The 18,173-nt window shown below is 48.1% G+C and overlaps 1 protein-coding gene across 1 annotated transcript; it reads right to left on the reverse strand.

The window, feature by feature from the left end:
• Positions 1 to 905: 905 nt before the first annotated feature.
• On the reverse strand, positions 906 to 3,543 carry LOC125547019 (zinc finger protein STOP1 homolog). Its single transcript, XM_048711069.2, has 2 exons — positions 2,673 to 3,543; positions 906 to 1,765 (listed from the first exon to the last, which is right to left on the reverse strand). Exons 1-2 carry the CDS (start codon positions 3,339 to 3,341, stop codon positions 1,334 to 1,336), a joined length of 1,101 nt encoding a protein of 366 aa, XP_048567026.2. The 5' UTR covers positions 3,342 to 3,543; the 3' UTR covers positions 906 to 1,333.
• Between the last annotated feature and the right edge of the window lie 14,630 nt (positions 3,544 to 18,173).

An 18,173-nucleotide genomic window follows, 5' to 3' on the forward strand; every position in this document is an offset into this window, starting at 1 on the left:
TATCTATGGGATGTGATAGAGGTGGGGGCTATTGGAAGGAAGAATGTTGTCTTCCCTATCTAGATGAATATATGTTCTTTTTGTTCTCTATGATACTAGGCATCATCCCTTGGTCACATGCTTAATAATTTAATTCATCATTTACTTTTATTAGAACAAACATTAAATACTAGAGATAACAATAAGACATAACCTGTTGTATACGTAAAATTGTCATTTTTTTGCGTAGAATGCGCCAGATAAAGCTGCCACCTCAGCAAATGGAGATGTCGTAACTACGATTAAGCAAATTGAGATGACAACAAATAGCATAAATATGCCAAAATACATGGCACATTTATTTTTCCATCACGAAATAGATAAAACTTGTGGTGGAGGGAATGTGCAATCCACAGCGCCGTTTCAAAGGTCACTTACAATTATAAACAATGTTTGCTATATCTATAGAAGTATCGAAATGAAGCCATTTCTCTTGAAACACACTCGTTCAATTCAAAATATATAATAGGTATTTTGACCATCTTTGATCTATTAATTGCTTGATAATATGCGGGTTATGTGACATAAAAATGATACTGTATGTTTTTATTCAAATCCACTTTCTTATGCTGTCATTTTGTTACTATGAACCAAATACTGACAAAGCTTGAACTCCGGAATCAATAAAATTAGAAGAATAATTTCACAGTGGTCTTGTTAGTATGTTATGATGTAGGAACACATGATCGAAGTCTTTCATCGGATATCGCAAATCTCGGCTTATATTTGGACGCTAGATTTACCTGTTAACTCTATTAGGATTTAGGATATATTTATTGTTATAGTTATTGCTTGCACAAATGTTATACCAATCAAAACAAATGCAATACATTTGAAGACAATAGAAACAGACAGGGGTTTGGCAGTAATGAGAATTCAAAAACTTCAAAGATTACAACAGACAAGTAAACGTTATGTACGTACTCATAAATTGCTATCTCTCATGTTCAAAATGCTATGTATACAGTACTAGGTCCAAATAACCAGTTTAGTTAGCCTGTGAAGCTGATAAATTTTCTCCATTACAAAGCTGCATTGACAGCCTAGCTAATAGCACTGCCTGCAGCTCCCACAGTCCGGCTGAAGAAAATTCAGCTACTTCACAGCTTTTAGCAACTGGTCGAGAACCCCCCTTATTGCGCTATCACTTACCTCGTTGCTCCTCTTGCATTTGCACGCATTGCATGTATGATGAAATCAAGCATGCATGCATGATGCATGCGTATATACGAGCGTGAATATGATCTACTACTATGTAGTACGATCGGCTAGACGTACGGCCCGGTCGACGATCTCACCGTTGGAAGCGTATGATGCGGCGGTCCTCGGCGGGGGCGGGGGCGGTGGCGCCGTCGAGGGCGACGGGGAGGTGGTCGCCGCCGAAGGAGCGGACGTGGTCGTTGAGGGAGCGCTTGTGCTTGAAGTCGGAGCCGCAGGCGCAGAACCAGCGCTTGCCGCAGTTCTTCTCGTGCGTGCGCCAGTCGCCCTTGACGGCGAAGGGCTTGGCGCAGCGGCGGCAGCGGAAGGGCCTGGCGCCGTGCTTGCGCTTGTAGTGCGTCTGCAGAGTGCGGAAGTCCTTGAGCGGCCGCGCGCGCGGGTGGGCCACGCTGTTCCGGCACCCGGCGGCGCAGCAGTAGCACGGCAGCTTCAGCAGCGCCAGCGTCTGCGTGCCCTTGAGCGACTCCGGGCCCTTGCGGTACTCCCGCCCGTGGCCCCACATGTGCATCTGCGTCCATCAACACATGTTATGCATGCACACACTGGATTGGTACTTAACAAAGTAAGTACGTATAACATTAGAAATTCAAGCCACTTGATAGGCGTTTTCATGATCGTTAGCGTGAATTTTCGTTGTTCGTAATGATTGTTTGCATGAAATGCACTCAAAGAGATCTTGAATATCAAGCTTTCGGGGCTCCACCGGGCGGGCATATATACATGTTTGGGTTTCAGAGTTGTTCTTTGCGGAAAGGTGGCTACTACCGCGACGGCGTACTGGTGATCGCGATCAGACCTTCTCTTTGGAATAAATTGACACTTGATTAGCTTTGGAGCTCCTAGGAGACGAGCCCTGGGTCCCATTCAGACACCAAACGCCTGCAATGCCATTGGGAAAGTGGCCGGTGTTGGATAGGTCAGGCTCAACTTCGACGGGGCCATTCGGCGGTGTGGGGATGGGAGATAGATCTTCACTGCGCTGCATGCAAGGTGTTCACAGTGATCTACCGGCCGGGTTTTTTGACCTAGTTATCCGAGAAACCTAGAGTTTCCTTGATGGTGTGTGGCCTTTGTAGAACGATGCGAGGATGAAGCTTCGGCTGCTCCTCGTTTGTAACCAAGTGTGTGGAGAGTTGGTTAAGATTTGGGGCAGGAGATCAAAACACTGTGGTATGGTGAATTGATGATTCATGGCGAATTATGCTAGCGAGCTTAGATAATCTCGGTTCTCTCAACTTAATTTTTGTACGTACGTACCAGCTAATTAAACAACAATTCTAGATCATCTCTTGCTTTTGCGTGTCAAGATTATCACAAAATCAATCGAATCATGGCTTAAGTGAAAACAGAACTAACAATAACTAAGGCGAGTGGTAATCTAAAAGAGCATGCAAAATAGACATCATTTAGTTTACCTGCATGTTATTGTATCTGTTGAAGCTCTTGTTACAGACATGGCAGACAAACTGCACCGGGCCGACGAGGATCTGCGCCGGCGTCGGGATCCAGTACTCGCAGCCCATGGGCACGCCGCCCTCTGCTCCGACCACGCCGAATTCCGGCATGCTGACGCTGTTTGTTCCTTCCACCGAGACCACCGGCTCGCCGTGCTCCTCTTTCTCCTCTGCCTCCACCTTGCAAGCTCCATGGGTAGGTTTCAACTCATCCATCTCTTCCTCCTCCTCTTCGTCACAGTCGTGGTCATCATCTTCCTCCTGGCCCTCCTCCTCCTCCATGATGTCATCATCGCAAGATCCACCAACCGGCAAGCCGATATTCAGATCCACGCCAGGCCCCAGCACCCCGGCCGCGCCGCTGCCCATGATCTCTTCCTTGACCGCAGGCGCAGGGTGCTCATGGTCACCACCAGCCCCCTTCCCCTCCTCGAGCATGCGGAGCAGGGGCAAGCATGCCACGCTGCTGCGATCCTCTTGGTGCCCAGACGCCATAGACGACGACGAGGACGAGAAAGTGGACGACGATCTCGACGAGGACGGCGACGCCGGCGGCGGCTTCAACCACTCGAAGAAAGGCGAGGCGACAACGTGCTCACCTTCCATGGCGCCGCAGGTCCGCAGCCCCATCCTGATTTCGGCGGGTATATCAGTAAGTAATAGAGGCCTCGCTTTGCAGGGCCGGGAGAATATGCAGTATATATAGCTCGCGTGATCTCGGGGGTTTGGTGGCGTGGGTGGAGAAGACTGGGATGTGGAAGGAGGGGAAAGACGAATGGCAGCAGCTGCCTAATGTCAATGTGCGCCCATGTCACCTTCTTGAAGAAAACGGAGCGGCCACCACCTGGGGCCGCTTATATACAAGCTCGATCGGAGGCCTTTACGTTTGTGTGTGCTGCACCTGCACCCCTGGGTGTAGGCGTTGAAACTCTCGCCGGTGCTTTCACACTCGATCCATGGGCAGATCAGGCAAAGCCGATCGACGAGATAGCGCGTGGAGTGGGGGCGTGTGAATGTGCATGAGGAGCCCGGACCGTCGTCGACGTCTGCTGCTGCTATATGATCGTGTGCGTGTACAGGGGAAGTGCGGCGGGGGGCGGCGTACCTAGCTCCGGTTTGGAGCCATGGATGGTCCCTGCCGCCGTGAGCTGCACAGTGGCGGTCCATGCGCGACATGGCGCCGCGGGTGGTGACTGCGGATCACATGCCGGGAATGTGCGCGGTCTGTGGGAGTTTAATTGGGGGGTCAAGCGCAGTACACGCGTGTACACCGGGGATGGGGAAGCAGAGGACGGGACTGTGCCCTGTTCTCACCTGGTATGTGCGCGACAGGACAGCCCTAGCCTATGTTTTCGATTTTTGTTTCCTGTTCTCACCTGGTATGTGCGCGACAGGACAGCCCTAGCCTATGTTTTCGATTTTTGTTTGGGGCTTTTTCATACACATGCATAGTGAGAGACTGAGAGTAGATGGTGGATGTGGATGTACCGGGACTTGGTGCACCCATCGTCTCCGATCTCACTCACTCTGTCTGAAAGTGTTGCGGTGTAAAAAAAAACTGAGGCCGTAGAAACATGTGCCCATCGTACTCCCTCCGGTCCTTTTTACTCTGCATATTAGAATTCTCTGAAGTCAAACTTCATAAAGTTTAACCGTATCTATATGAAAAAATATCAATATCTGCCATGCTAAAATTATACAATATGAAACTTTAAGTCATGACACATTTATTGATATTGATTTTAGATTATGAATGTTGGCACTTTTTTCTATAAAGTTGGTCAAACTTTACGAGGCTTGACTTCAGTCAAATCTTATATGCGAACTAAAAAGGACCGGAGGGAGTACTATGGTGAAATCTCAAATCCAGATTTGGAACGCAACACAAGAAACCGAAAAGGCAAACCCTGACATTGCAGTCCAACTTGGGTTGGCTACTTTTTTTTTCTCTTTTTTTGCGAGTGAGGGTTGGCTACTATATATTCGCAAAGAGATTTTTACTTTTATCTCTCAACCTGCTTATTTAAAATTTTGATTAGAAAATTTGTAGCATGTTACATGTATGTTGCTTCTACTTGTTCTATATGGAAACTTTTAACAGATATAGTGATATATCAGATAGGTTGTCTGTTGCGGCTACAAGGCTCACCCATGGCGTAGCCAGCGGCGGACCAAGGAATCCCATATAAGGGGAGCTAGTGAAAGATATAAAATGTTGGAGGGGGGCAAACACAAGAACTATGAACATTTCGTTTTGATAGTATAGGCAATATAGGGGTGGCTTTCCTCCCCTAAAAAAAAGATCAGGGCTTCTCTGCCTCCCGTCAGCGCCACCGTCGGTTCGCCTCGTCTCCAGTGGATTTAGGGCTATAGCGGCGTGGTGGATCTCGACCCTTACCGGCAGGAGGGCTTCTTTTTTAGATATTCCTTTAAGTTTTGTTATGGTTTGTGTCCTATTCAGAAAGACAACACGATGGCGGCTCCCTGAAGATGGAATAAGATTCTCTTCGTCTAGCCCCCGCCCCGGTGGTGCGTCTAGCATCATCGGTGGGCATGTGGAGGTGTGTAACTGGCGGATCTGTTTTCGATGGATTTGCTCGGATATGCTTGTAGTTCGTCTACGTTCATGTGTCTTTAGGTTGGATCCTTCTGATCTACGCTACTCTTCAACGGCGACTGTTGCAGTTCTGGTGCGCTGGTCCTATGGGGCCTTAGCAAGACGACTTTCCAACTGTGTACTACAATAAGTTTTGCCCGGCTCTGGTGAGAGAGAGGCGATGACGGCGGCGCGCCTTCGGCTCGCTTCAGTTCTTGTAGTCGTTGCTAGGTGGTCTACGAATCTAGATGTAATTTTGTTTATTTTTTATGTTTGTTGTACCAACATGATTGAAATGAATAGATCGGATGTTTTCTGCCAAAAAAGCAATTTAGGGGTGGTTTTAGAAAGCATTGGGGATCCATGGCCCCCCATCACCACCCCAATGGCCCCGCCACTGGCGTAGCCATGGGGTGGCTAGGATGATCCACTCTGAGATTTACCATTGGCCCATATACCCCATGTACTCAGCAAAAAACACAAAATACACTATGAAAAAATATAGTCCAGACGTCCAGTGCCCAAGCTTAAATATCTAGATCGGTATGCATGAGCTCTGACATCCACCTCCGGTTGGCATAGTCGTCCCAAGTCTAAATCTCTAGATCGGCGTGCATGAGCCCCTGACCTCCTCCTCCGAGTGACTTAGTTATTTCCTCGTATAATTCTTGATTGCACCCTTTTTTACTCGAGCACAAATGTTTTAACATTCTCCGGTACTAAACCTTAGCTAGTAAAGAGCTCGACAAGGCAGCACGCAGTGATGCAAGAAGTCAGCGGTGTTGTAACACCCCAGATATGATTTACCCAATATGTACTCCAACTCTTGCCGTTTCCGGCCTTAAGTTATTTTATTTTCTCGGGTTCGGGTTTTTGTCTCCGTGTGTTGTTATCGTTGTCATGCATCTCATATCATGTCATCATGTGTATTGCATTTGCATACGTGTTCGTCTCATGCATTCGAGCATTTTCCCCGTTGTCCGTTTTTCATTCCGGCGCTCCGTTCTCCTCCGGTGGTCATTTCTACCTTTCTTTCCTGTGTGGGGGTTAAACATTTCTGGATTGGACCGAGACTTGCCAAACGGCCTTGGTTTACTACCGGTAGACCGCCTGTCAAGTTTCGTACCATTTGGACTTCGTTTGATACTCCAACGGTTAACCGAGGGACTGAAAAGGCCTCGTGTGTTGCAGCCCAACACCCCTCCAAGTTGGCCCAAAACCCACCAAAACCCTCTCCATCATCTAGAGCGTTCGATCACGATCGCGTGGCCGAAAACCACACCTCATTTGGACACTCCTAGCCCCCTCTATGCCTATAAATAGACCCTTCCTCGAAATTTCGGATCTCCCCCGTCCAAACCCTAAAAAAATCATCTCCGCCGCCTCCGGACACATCCAGACGGAGCAGGACGCGTCCGCCGCCTCCGCCGACCAACCCGGTGCCGCCACGTGGCCCGGGCGCGCCCACTTCACTGCCCCGCGCCGCCGGCCCGGGCAGGCGCATCGCTGGCCCCCGCGGCCCGCTTCCCGCCGCCTCCTCGCGCCCGCGAGCCGCCGCCGCCCTCCTCGTGTCCGGCCGCCCGAGGCGACCGGCGCCGCTGCCCGCCATCGACGCCGGCCGGCCGCGAGCTCGCCGGACCGACCCCGCCGCCTCCCGACCGGCGCCGCGCCGCCCGGAACCCCCGCCGGCGACCTCTCCTCCGACCCCGCCGGTTCCTCCTCGCGGCAAGTCCGACTCCATCCACTCCGGCGGCCGACTTCATCTCCGGGGAGCTCAGGACGATCCTCGGGAAGCGTGCAAATCTCAGATCTAAACGTCCCGGTTGACTTTTGCCCCGAAACCCTAATTATTTTGCTATGTTCGGCATGCCGTAACTCCGCATCCGTAGCTCCGTTTTGGGCATATAGCATATCAAAATGTTCGTCTCAAAGAGCACATCATTTCATCTCATTGCATCATTTTCATTTAAGTTCATTTTGGTACTCGAAATGCTGTTGGAAGAGTGCTATTTGAGATAATTGTCAGATCTGCTGCTCCAATTAGATATTTGTCATTTTTGCCATGATTATTGTGTGCGTGATATGCCCCTGAGCTCTACATGAGTTTTGTTGTATGTTTTACCATCTTTCCATAGGTGCAACCCATGTATTTTTATGATGTGTGTGGTGACTAGCACAAGCTTGTAAAGTGGTGCATTCGTTAATGCTGATTTCAGGGACTTAGCAATTCCACTAAGTCCTTGGACTGTTTATCTCATTATGCCATATGTTCATGTTGTTTCCTAGTGATCCGTGCCTCTTTTGAGGATGATTAGTAATGATGTTTTGTTAATCTTGTAGTTCTCTATCCATCCATGTCTTTGTTTGCAATTATGGAGTACCCTAGCTTGAGTCAATCGAGCTCTACTTTCGCTATTTCGTGAATCTGGGAAGATTGTCTACTTGTTAGCGATTTTGCCGAGGATGTTGTAGTTGATCCGTGCATGCTATGTTATTGTTCTTGCCATGTCTAGCTTGTATAATGTGTATTCTTGATGGGTGTATGCTTAGATTGTCATGACTTGCTCTGTAGTGAGTGCATCGAACTCGTAAACATGCCTACTTGATATCTGTTTTGCATGCTCCAGTTTTTCACTAAGTCTGTGATCTGATTATGTTTTTGCCATGTTCACATGCTTGCAAATGTATTTTCTGATCCCTTTTGACTCAAGGTCACTAAGGGACTTTTGTTAAGCTCTTTGAGTAGCTCCATGCCATGCTTTACTTTGCCATGTTTAGGTCCTGTAGCATATAGTTTTCATGCTCCAAATTGTGCTACTTGATTTGAAATTCCAGACAAGTGTTAATTTCACTAAGTCTGAAATCTGTTTACCAAATGCATATTTGCCATGCTTGTTTGAACCTGTTAATGGATGAATTGGCCGTAGCTCAGTGTTCATCTTTTGTTAAGCATCATGAATGAATCCCTGCCATGTATTTTGTTGCCATGTTTGGGTGCTGTAGCATGTTCATCTTGTTGCATTTAGATGGCTACTTGCTGTATATCGCAGACCGGTGCCATATTTGAATTGCTTGCCATTTTCAAACCGTAACTCCGATTCCGGTGATCTTTATATCGTTTTCAAGCGTTTTCATCTCACCTTTCCAGTGGCACACTTGGATTACCATATTGAGGCCAGGTTCATTCATTCCTTGTCAAATCTTGCATGTGCATCACATATCGCATCCCGCATAGCATACCATCTTTGCATCATATTGTTTGAGCCTTGCACGTGGTTGATTGTGTCCTTGTTGCTTGTTTGTCTTGTTTGGGTAGAGCCGGGAGACGAGTTCGCTAACGAGGAGCCCGTTGAGTTTGCTTTCGAGGATCCAGTCAACTCTGACAACTTTGCAGGCAAGATGATCATACCCTCGAAATCACTACTATCTTTGCTTTGATAGATGCTCGCTCTTTTGCTATGCCTATGCTACGATGCCTACCACTTGCTTATCATGCCTCCCATATTGCCATGTCAAACCTCTAACCCACCATGTCCTAGCAAACCGTTGATTGGCTATGTTACCGCTTTGCTCAACCCCTCTTATAGCGTTGCTAGTTGCAGGTGAAGATTGGAGACCGTTCCTTGTTGGAACATTATTTACTTGTTGGGATATCATCATATTATCTTGTTATCTTAATGCATCTATACACTTGGTAAAGGGTGGAAGGCTCGGCCTCTCGCCTAGTGTTTTGTTCCACTCTTGCCGCCCTAGTTTCCGTCATATCGGTGTTATGTTCCCGGATTTTGAATTCCTTACGCGGTTGGGTTATAATGGGAACCCCTTGATAGTTCGCCTTGATTAAAGCTTTTCCAGCAATGCCCAACCTTGGTTTTACCATTTGCCACCTAGCCTCTTTTCCCTTGGGTTTCCGGAGCCCGAAGGTCATCTTATTTTAAACCCTCCCGGGCCAGTGCTCCTCTGAGTGTTGGTCCAAAACAGAGCCACTTGCAGCGCCACCTCGGGGTAACTTGAGGGTTGGTTTTAGTTGTACGTAGTGTTCATCTGAGTGTGCCCTGAGAACGAGATATGTGCAGCTCCTATCGGGATTTGTCGGCACATTCGGGCGGTGTTGCTGGATTTGTTTTAACTTGCCAAAGTGTCTTGTAGAACCGGAATACCGAGTCTGATCAGAATGTCTCGGGAGGAGGTCTATTCCTTCGTTGACCGTGAGAGCTTGTCATGGGCTAAATTGGAACTCCCCTGCAGGGATTTGAACTTTTGAAAGCCGTGCCCGCGGTTATGGGCAGATGGAAATTTGTTAATGTCCGGTTGTAGATAACTTGAACCTTAACTTAATTAAAATGAATCAACAGTGTGAGTTACCGTGATGGTCTCTTCTCGGCGGAGTCCGGGAAGTGAACATGGTGTTGGAGTAATGCTTGCCGCAGGTTGCCCTCTAGATACTCGTTTGCGCTTTGCCCTCTCTTCTCGCTCTCTTTTGCGAACAGGTTAGCCACCATATATGCTAGTCGCCTGCTGCAGCTCCTCATACTTTACCTTGCCTTACCTATTAAGCTTAAATAGTCTTGATCGCGAGGGTGGGAGATTGCTGAGTCCCTGTGGCTCACAGATTACTTCCAAACCAGATGCAGGGCCTGATGACTCCGTTCCAGATGATGCGCTTGAGCTCAAGTGGGAGTTCGACGAGGACTCACGCCGATACTACGTGTCTTTCCCTGATGATCAGTAGTGGTGCCCAGTTGGGGCGATCGGGACCGTGTCGCATGTTGGGTTTATCTTTTTTTTGGCGCCGTAGTCGGGCCATGAGTGTCTGAATGCTGTAATGCTATTTATGTATTTTGATTGACGTGGCGAGTGTAAGCCAACTATATTTCTTCCCTTTTATTATCTATATTACATGGGATGTTGTGAAGATTGCCTAATTTGCGATATTGCTTTCAATGCGGTTATGCATCTAAGTCGTGCCTCGACACGTAGGAGCTATAGCCGCATCGAGGGCGTTACAGGTGTGCACTGGGCAGGGCACCCTGTGGTGTGCGACAAGCGAAGGCAGTCATGGAAGGGGGGGGGGTGCCGTGCGCCAGGCCAAGGCAAGAGCACCCAAACGTGCAAGTGTAACTGCAAAGTTTTCCACTTTGAAGTTTGTGTTAATCGCACCACCCTGGCTTAAAATCCTGGATACGCCACCGAAGCTCAGTAGAGGCCATCTAGGAAAATATTAAACGTTTTCATAGAAATCTAAAATTAAAACAATACATGCAAGTGAGTATGACATGCGGTTTTTAAGTTTCATGCAAAATTTTAGATTCGGTTGCATATGCAAAATAACAATAAAAAGAGAAGATATAGGTGATTTTTTGCCTCCTCTTGTTTGGCTTTTAGCGTAGGCTAAAATGAACCTATTTGTACGTGGAAGTCTTGCAATTCATGCGTAGGAGTGGGGTTGGAAATTTTGAAACTTCGATCTCACATGCATTCCAAAAGGTTCAAAATTAAGAGATCACGTGAGCTGAGTGTACGAAATCAATAACCACCTGGGACCTTTGAGTACTGGCTCACTAAGCTATATTTTAAAAAAGAAAAAATTTAATCCCTCCAATTCAAATTAATTGTAGCAAAGGCTGCCGTCATTTACTGGCAAAAAAATGGCTGCCGTCATTAGTAGAAAAGAAAAGTAAAGTAATGCTTTCCTTGGTAGGATACACGCCTCGGAACTTTTTTTTTAAGCATCAGTACAGACACAAGCGCTTATATACACGCGCATACACTCACCCTACCCCTATGAGCACCTCCGAGAGACTGAGGCGCCATCGTCGACGGAAACGTCTCCTCCCATTGAAAACGTATCGCCGGAAATCCTAAAATAAATCCAGAAATAATGCGAGCATCAGGATTTGAAACCTAATGGGTTGGGGATACCACTGTCCACCTAACCAACTCAACCACAGGTTGATTCGCTCACACCTAAGAACTTCTGACCTGTCCTTCGCCAGGGAGTACAACAACCTACACAAGTTATCTATCTAGCATGTCGAAGTGCCTCATCACCAACGCTCACGACCGCTTCCGAAAACAACTGGCCGTGGTAGTGATCTTTCTTTCCTAATCGTCTGGGAGGATCGATCGATCAGTCCAAATCACTCTCGCTCCCCGTAATCATCTTGCTTCCCCTCGTGGTCTGCAAGATCGGCCGAAGTTCAGAGAAAACCACTTGAGCCGACATCGGGGGAGTGCAACTTTACCGTACCTCGTGAGTAGGACGCGCTCAGGTGGCCGGACTCCGTCAAAAAGGCGGCGATGGGTCGAGCCAGCACGACCAGACCGCCGCCGTCCCCAAAGGAAAATTTTGTTTGTTTGTTACGACACCACGTACCGACGTGCGCCGCGCGCCGGGGAGCCGTTCGTCAGAGGCGTACGCGTCGAGGGAAAGGAAAACTTTTGGCGCGCCGCGAGGCATGGCTCGGGATATTCGTCTTCCATCGGCGCGCGTACGTGACATGAGCCATCATTGTAACCTGGACCGATGATCGGCGAGGGGAGCCCGTTCAAAAGCAGCGTGCGTGCGGGGTTGGCCGTGTTGGACTCGGTCGCCCGCGACGCGTGGAGGGAGCCGGGTGAAGAGGAAGCACGCACAACGTTCTGTGACTTGAGCTGTGCCGCACCGGCGCTGGGAGTGGTAGTGGTCTAGTGGAGGAGGCTGCGAGGTTTGCCTGCCGATGGATGGAAGGGACGTCGGATTTGTCACGGACCGTTTATTTTTCTGGGAATCGTCACGGACCGCTTTGAGGCGGGCAGATACTTGAAGGCCTTGTGGGCTGGGTTATGGAAAAGAAGGCCTTCCTTCTGGAACAAAGAAACGGCCCCACTCTGGCCAGGGAGAAAAAAAAAATCAGAACTCAAGACCTGGAGAAAAAAAATCAGAACACAAGACCTATCTCTCGCTTATTGCAACGGGGAGAAAAAATGTCGCACTTCCCTAGTTGAATAAGTATCAATTTTTTTCTAAGAGTTAATTATACTATTGGTACATAAACTTGCAGCGCGGGTACAATCTCATACAAAAACTTACAAAATGACTCAAATTAGCCCCTAAACTTGCTTTACGGGAACAAGCTGATACAAATTAGTCAAAACCTGCCACGTCGGCTCTAGGAACTTGGCCCACGTCCAGGTTAATTTACAGGACCCCCCCAGGTTGTATGATGTAAATAGATCCCCGAGTAGCCTAGCCACCTCTCTATGCGCCACGCACCAGCCAAATCCCTAGTCGTTCTTCTCCGTTCTTCCCACAAATTCACACTCGACCGAGGCAGCCTACCCTAAAGCCAAATCCCTAACCCTTGACAGTGGCAACGACCGCTGTCGGTGTCAAAATCAGCGGATCTCGAATAGGGGGTCCCGAACTGTGCGTCTAAGGCGGATGATAACAGGAGGCAGGAGACACGATGTTTACCCAGGTTCGGGCCCTCTCGATGGAGGTAATACCCTACGTCCTTCTTGATGATCTTGATGATATGAGTATTACAAGAGTTGATCTACCACGAGATCGTAGAGGCTAAACCCTAGAAGCTAGCCTATGATTATGATTGTTTGTATCTATATCGACTAGCCTGGCCCTGGTTTATATAATGCACCAGAGGCCTAGGATAACAAGAGTCCTAGCCGAATACGCCGGTGGGGGAGGAGTCCTTGTCTTGACCACCAAGTCTCTTCCTTGTATGCGGCAGCTGTCCGAACTGGCCCATGAGTATACGGCCATGGGGGTCCTCAGCCCAATCTAACTGACCGGGAGACGACGTGGTGAGTACCCCCCTAGTCCAGGACACCGTCAGTAGCCCCCTGAACCGGTCTTCAAGTTGGGGACGCTCCTCGATTCTTCTGAACTGTTCTTCATCTTTGGTCGTCGGTCTTGAAAACTGGTTCAACAAATCTTCTCCGATCTTGAGAATCACCAACGTGCATCCGAAGAGTTTATACGTCGGGTATCCGAGGAGCCCCTTTAAGTTTTTGGCCTTTATCAATGCCTTGTTATTTTTATGCCACGCATCAGGTTTGAAGTTGTTCCCGGGCGGCAGTGCCCTCTTACGTCCGAGGTCCAACGCCGGACTGCATTCGAGGTATCTTTTGCAGACGAGCACCAACGCTGGACCGCTTCCGAGCTCCAACGCCGGAATGTATCCGAGCTCCAACGCCGGACAATGTCCAAGCTCCAACGCTAGACTGTATCCGAGCTCCAACGCCGGACTATATCCGAGGTGTCATAAATCACCTTGGTTCAAAAAAGTTGAAGGAGTTTAGCCGAGCTTAATGCCGGGAATGCCCTCTATGGAGCCAGCCACTAGCGCCCGAGCTTTATGCTGGACTGCTTCCGAGGTGGTGCACCACCCCGACTGTGGGCCGATTTTTTGTCAATATTTTTTATTGATGCAATTTATTCTCTGCCGAGATATATAGCCAATAGCCCTCAAGGTATGTATCGGTCTAAAACCCGAGATGCACCTGAAGGATGACATACGACCGCTAAACCCAATAGCCGCTGAGACTCAGGTTGATTTGCAAAATCGGTCTGAGGATCAACTCCTAGCTCGGCAGAATACTTCGGGACAAAAAAAACTGTGTGCGGAGTCCTCGAGATTCAGGTTGGGTGCGGCCGACCAACTTGAGGATCATAATCTTCTCGAAAACTATATTGCACTTAAATTTTCTGCACTGGATTGCCAATGCAGTAGCCCCTGAGACACTGGTCGGGTGGCAACACCAGATCAGGGGATCGATATGCCCCTTTAATATTAGTAAATGATAAGCCCGAAGCCCAGTAGCCCCCGAGCCTTAATGCGAGAACGGGTGGCCGAATTAAGGATCGATATCCATAGTAAAATCACAGATTATGTGTAATGACTCTATGTATCCAAGTACTTTACGTTATTAATGCTCGGATCCGCATTGTACAAAACTTCGTTGACCGACCATCGGCTTCCACCTCCTCGGCCAGTAGCCGAGGAGTGTTTGTCCTACTTTATAAAGCCTTTATGAGGGCAAAGATTTACGACAAACAAGGCAATTTGGCCATACGGTTTTATAAACAAAGGTACGCAGACAAATATGTTATATTACTGTTTAACATAAGAAATGTCTTCCAAAGAAAATAGTCCCGCTATCGGTTCCTTTCTTTGGGTTGTCATGCTAAGCATGATCATGAAACCTCAGCTCTAATGTAAGAGCAAAATATTGAGGATTTAGTTTGGGAGGCCAGTTACTAGCCCTCGGTAGTGTTCAGCGACAGTCGAGGTCAAGCCGTAAACACTTCGGCCAATGTTACGAATGACCCATCATTTAACACAGTCATCGGATCGTTGACCAGTTTATGCTTATTGTGATAGTCAGTTTTTGGCTTTCTCCACTGAGGTGCTTAACCATGTGAGCTGGAAGTACAATCGCAGTGGTTCTCCCTTTGCACACCTAGCCGAACAAAGCGGAACGTAGGAGGCAAGCGCAGGAGCCGGGCAACCCAACTATTGACCGAAGGCACAATTCGAAACTGATGCATATATAGCAATATCCGAGAATGTTTTTGCCGAATCTCTAAAGGTGTCCGGCGTTGCACTGCGAGACTTGTGCTGAAAACACACAAATAGTTTGAAAGTGCCATAAGCTTGGAAAACCAAAAAACGTCAGTAAAAACTTGACGTCCGAACAAGATCAAGTGTCCGGTGCCAATCCGAAAATAGGAAAAAAAATGTGCTTATGTCATGCTTTAACATGACACATCCGATCTCAAGACTTAACGCGGGTCAGCCTACGGCTTCAAGCTCCTTATCCCAAAGGCGGAGTACTTCTCCGAGGTCAGTTTAGCAAACTAAACTCAAGAGGCTTTCAGAGAGAAGACATGCTATCCGGCTATTGACCATAAACTCGAGTCGAAAAAGAAGCGGTAGAAAAAGACTTTGCAACGACCAAGAAGAAAACACATTTACTATAAAACAGCTCATATAAATTTTAAGAGCCCCCAAGTGACTTGGGTAAAAGAATTTTATGTATAATGATTATATGTACCGAAGTACTTATATCATATCTGTGTTCACCCGAACTTTAAACGCGTCTTAACCGACCGTCGGCTCTCCCTCTTCAGCCAAGGGCCGAAAAGTGTCATGTACTCCACCTGTCGAGAGTATCGACGGTGTTTCTGATGACCAGGCAATCAGGCCATAAGGCTGTAATAGACAAAGCGCACTCAGGGAACTTATGTTATATTACTGACGAAGTGTAAGAAGCATCTTCGAAGAAAATAGTACCCCCACCGATACCTTTCTCCGGTGCTCATTATTACTATGAGACTTGTGCAATAGATTTTTTGTACTCATGAGTTCCGTTGTGTGCCGACCATGATTGAAAACAATAAGAGCGCTAGCTTTCGGCTTCACCCAGTCTGAGGTCAGAGCTCGGATGACTCGGTCGTGACAATCGCAGAGGTGCTCCCTTTACTCCCTAGCCGAATAATCGGGGACGTAGGGGTAAGCACAGGAGCCAGGCAACCCAGCTTGCAAATCGCTTTGGTCAATATGGTGCATATTGTGGCATAATACACGAATAAGGAACGAAGCCGTATAAGTATAATCATATGCAAGAGGAAAAGCTCCATCAAGGGAGCCCCCAAATAAACGGGGTATTTGAATTTGTGTGTCACAAACAAAGTTTTGACAAGGAAATTTTTTACAAGCAATTTGTTTCCAAAAAAGTATAATGCTTGGTCGAACCGAACAAAAGTTCAGAATTTAGAACTTTGAGCATGAAGGCAACTTAGCTGGTTAATGTGTTTGGTATGGATGACGCGGTCCGAGCTTGATGCGGGACAAGGTTCCATCCTCCAAGCCGGTCCCAAGGTGGCGGAGCAAAGAGCTCGGCACTCCGAAGTGGTGACATAGCACGATCAATGCAGGCCGGTAGAGTGATGACGAAGTCCCCGGCATGGGGTAATGAAGTGTTGATGAAGCCCCCCGTCCAGCCGAGGTGACGTGGTATGTCAGTACGCCGAGTTGACGATACTTCCCAACCCGGATCATTTTCCTGTGCACAAAAAATAGTGCAAACCGGAGATAATAGTAATAATAATAATTAAAAAAATCATTGCATAATAAATAATTTATGCAAAGTGAGTAATAAAAGAAATATGGCCTGGCGCCGAAGTCAATGTCGATGCAGGGCGTCGGTGTGATGCGGTAAAGGCGTGGCAAACCTGAATTCACAGGTCGGTCCAAGTTCCGGATGCGGTGTTCGCAGGACTATGTACGGAAACTGACCGAACCACCATGCGACCGTCGTTAATGCGGCCACCATTTGATAGACCTGTGTACATATGATGGACAAACCAGAGTAATAATTCCTTGGGAAAAATGAACCCAAACAAGCAAAAAATACTAGGATTAATAGCACCTGGTTTATTTGTTGTAGCAATTCTAAGAAAGGTGATTCCCAAAATTGGGACTCGATCCGCACCCATTGCCTGATGGGCGATAAAGCGACGGCATGGCGATGCTGGCAAAGGTTGGCTCGCCGAGGCAAAGCCCTCGGTCCAGCTAACGTGACGGAGCTGGTCGGCTAGTGACGCCAAAGTCTCTGGAGTAGGTTGATGAAGAGATGGCGAAGCCCCCGGTCCAGCCGAGATGTCGAAGCCTTGATGTCAGCCGACGAGTCGAAGTAAGTCGGCGTGATGGACATCGGCTTGAAGAAGCAACAGTGCGGCCCTGCCGATGCCGGTCGTGACGTGGTCAATGCCGGCTTGATGAAGTGACCGTGCGGCGATGCCGGTGTGCCCGCTCTGTGTAATCTGTGGGGCGGCGATGTTGGTGATGATTTATCCTTTGCGATGCCGAACTCTTGTTCGGCTTGCCGAGATGATGATCCGAAGAAGTTGAGCTTGGCTCAATAAAGTGACAACGTGTCTAGCGCAGGTCGACAGCCGTAGAACAACGTTATCGGGCTGGTTTGACACTAGCGCGATGGTGAAGATCATATTGGAAAAGATTTCAAAATTAGCGGGATGTGTTTGGGAACAAAAGACAATACCCCATACAAAACCTCCTTCAAAAAGGATGTCCGAAATCCCGTTCATAAAAAAGATGAATTTGGGTCGGATTCGTTCTCGCGCAGAAAACAGATCCGAAAAGTGATGCACTAATCGGAAGGTTTCCGGAGTTTGGACGGTCGGATCGAGATGAAAGTTTGAGGGGTGGTAGGTATAGGAATTACGCAGACGATCAATGGTTGGATCTTCCAAAGGACGTCCGAGCTAGAAGCTGGACACCACGCCCTAAACTCGTCCAGATTCCCGTCCAGATTTGACAGGGCTCTGGTATATCATAGATTGTCAGAGATTCCTCCATCAGAACTCGACAAAATTTTGCATGGCTGTTGTAGACGTAATTCCACATTATTCCACTGAAGCAATCGTCAAAACGACGCTCGAGGAGGCGGTGATGGCGGGTACAAGTTCGCTGTCCAGAAAAACAGCACGGCCGCCCGAGGGCAATGTTGACGTTGAGCCCTCGAGCTCCATGGATGATGCCTCTATGATCATGATAGAGATCGGAGTTGATGTTGATTAAGTCCCCCGTCCGAACATGACGATCGCAGATGGAGCACGGTTGTTGGTGTCAAAACCGGCGGATCTCGGGTAGGGGGTCCCGAACTATACGTCTAGGCTGGATGGTAACAGGAGGCAGGGAACACGATGTTTTACCCAGGTTCGGGCCCTCTTGATGGAGGTAAAACCCTACGTCCTGCTTGATTAATATTGATGATATGGGTAGTACAAGAGTAGATCTACCACGAGATCAAGGAGGCTAAACCCTAGAAGCTAGCCTATG

Source organism: Triticum urartu, chromosome 3A (genome assembly GCF_056163025.1).
Source record: "Triticum urartu cultivar PI428250 chromosome 3A, HENAU_Tu73, whole genome shotgun sequence".
Lineage (NCBI taxonomy): Eukaryota > Viridiplantae > Streptophyta > Magnoliopsida > Poales > Poaceae > Triticum > Triticum urartu.

Excerpts from the sequence above, each read along its gene's own strand:
- LOC125547019 (XM_048711069.2), bottom strand. The coding sequence starts at position 3,341 with ATGGGGCTGCGGACCTGCGGCGCCATGGAAGGTGAGCACGTTGTCGCC. Across the intron at positions 1,766-2,672 it reads ACAGATACAATAACATGCAG|ATGCACATGTGGGGCCACGG; the intron begins GTAAACTAAATG and ends TGATGGACGCAG.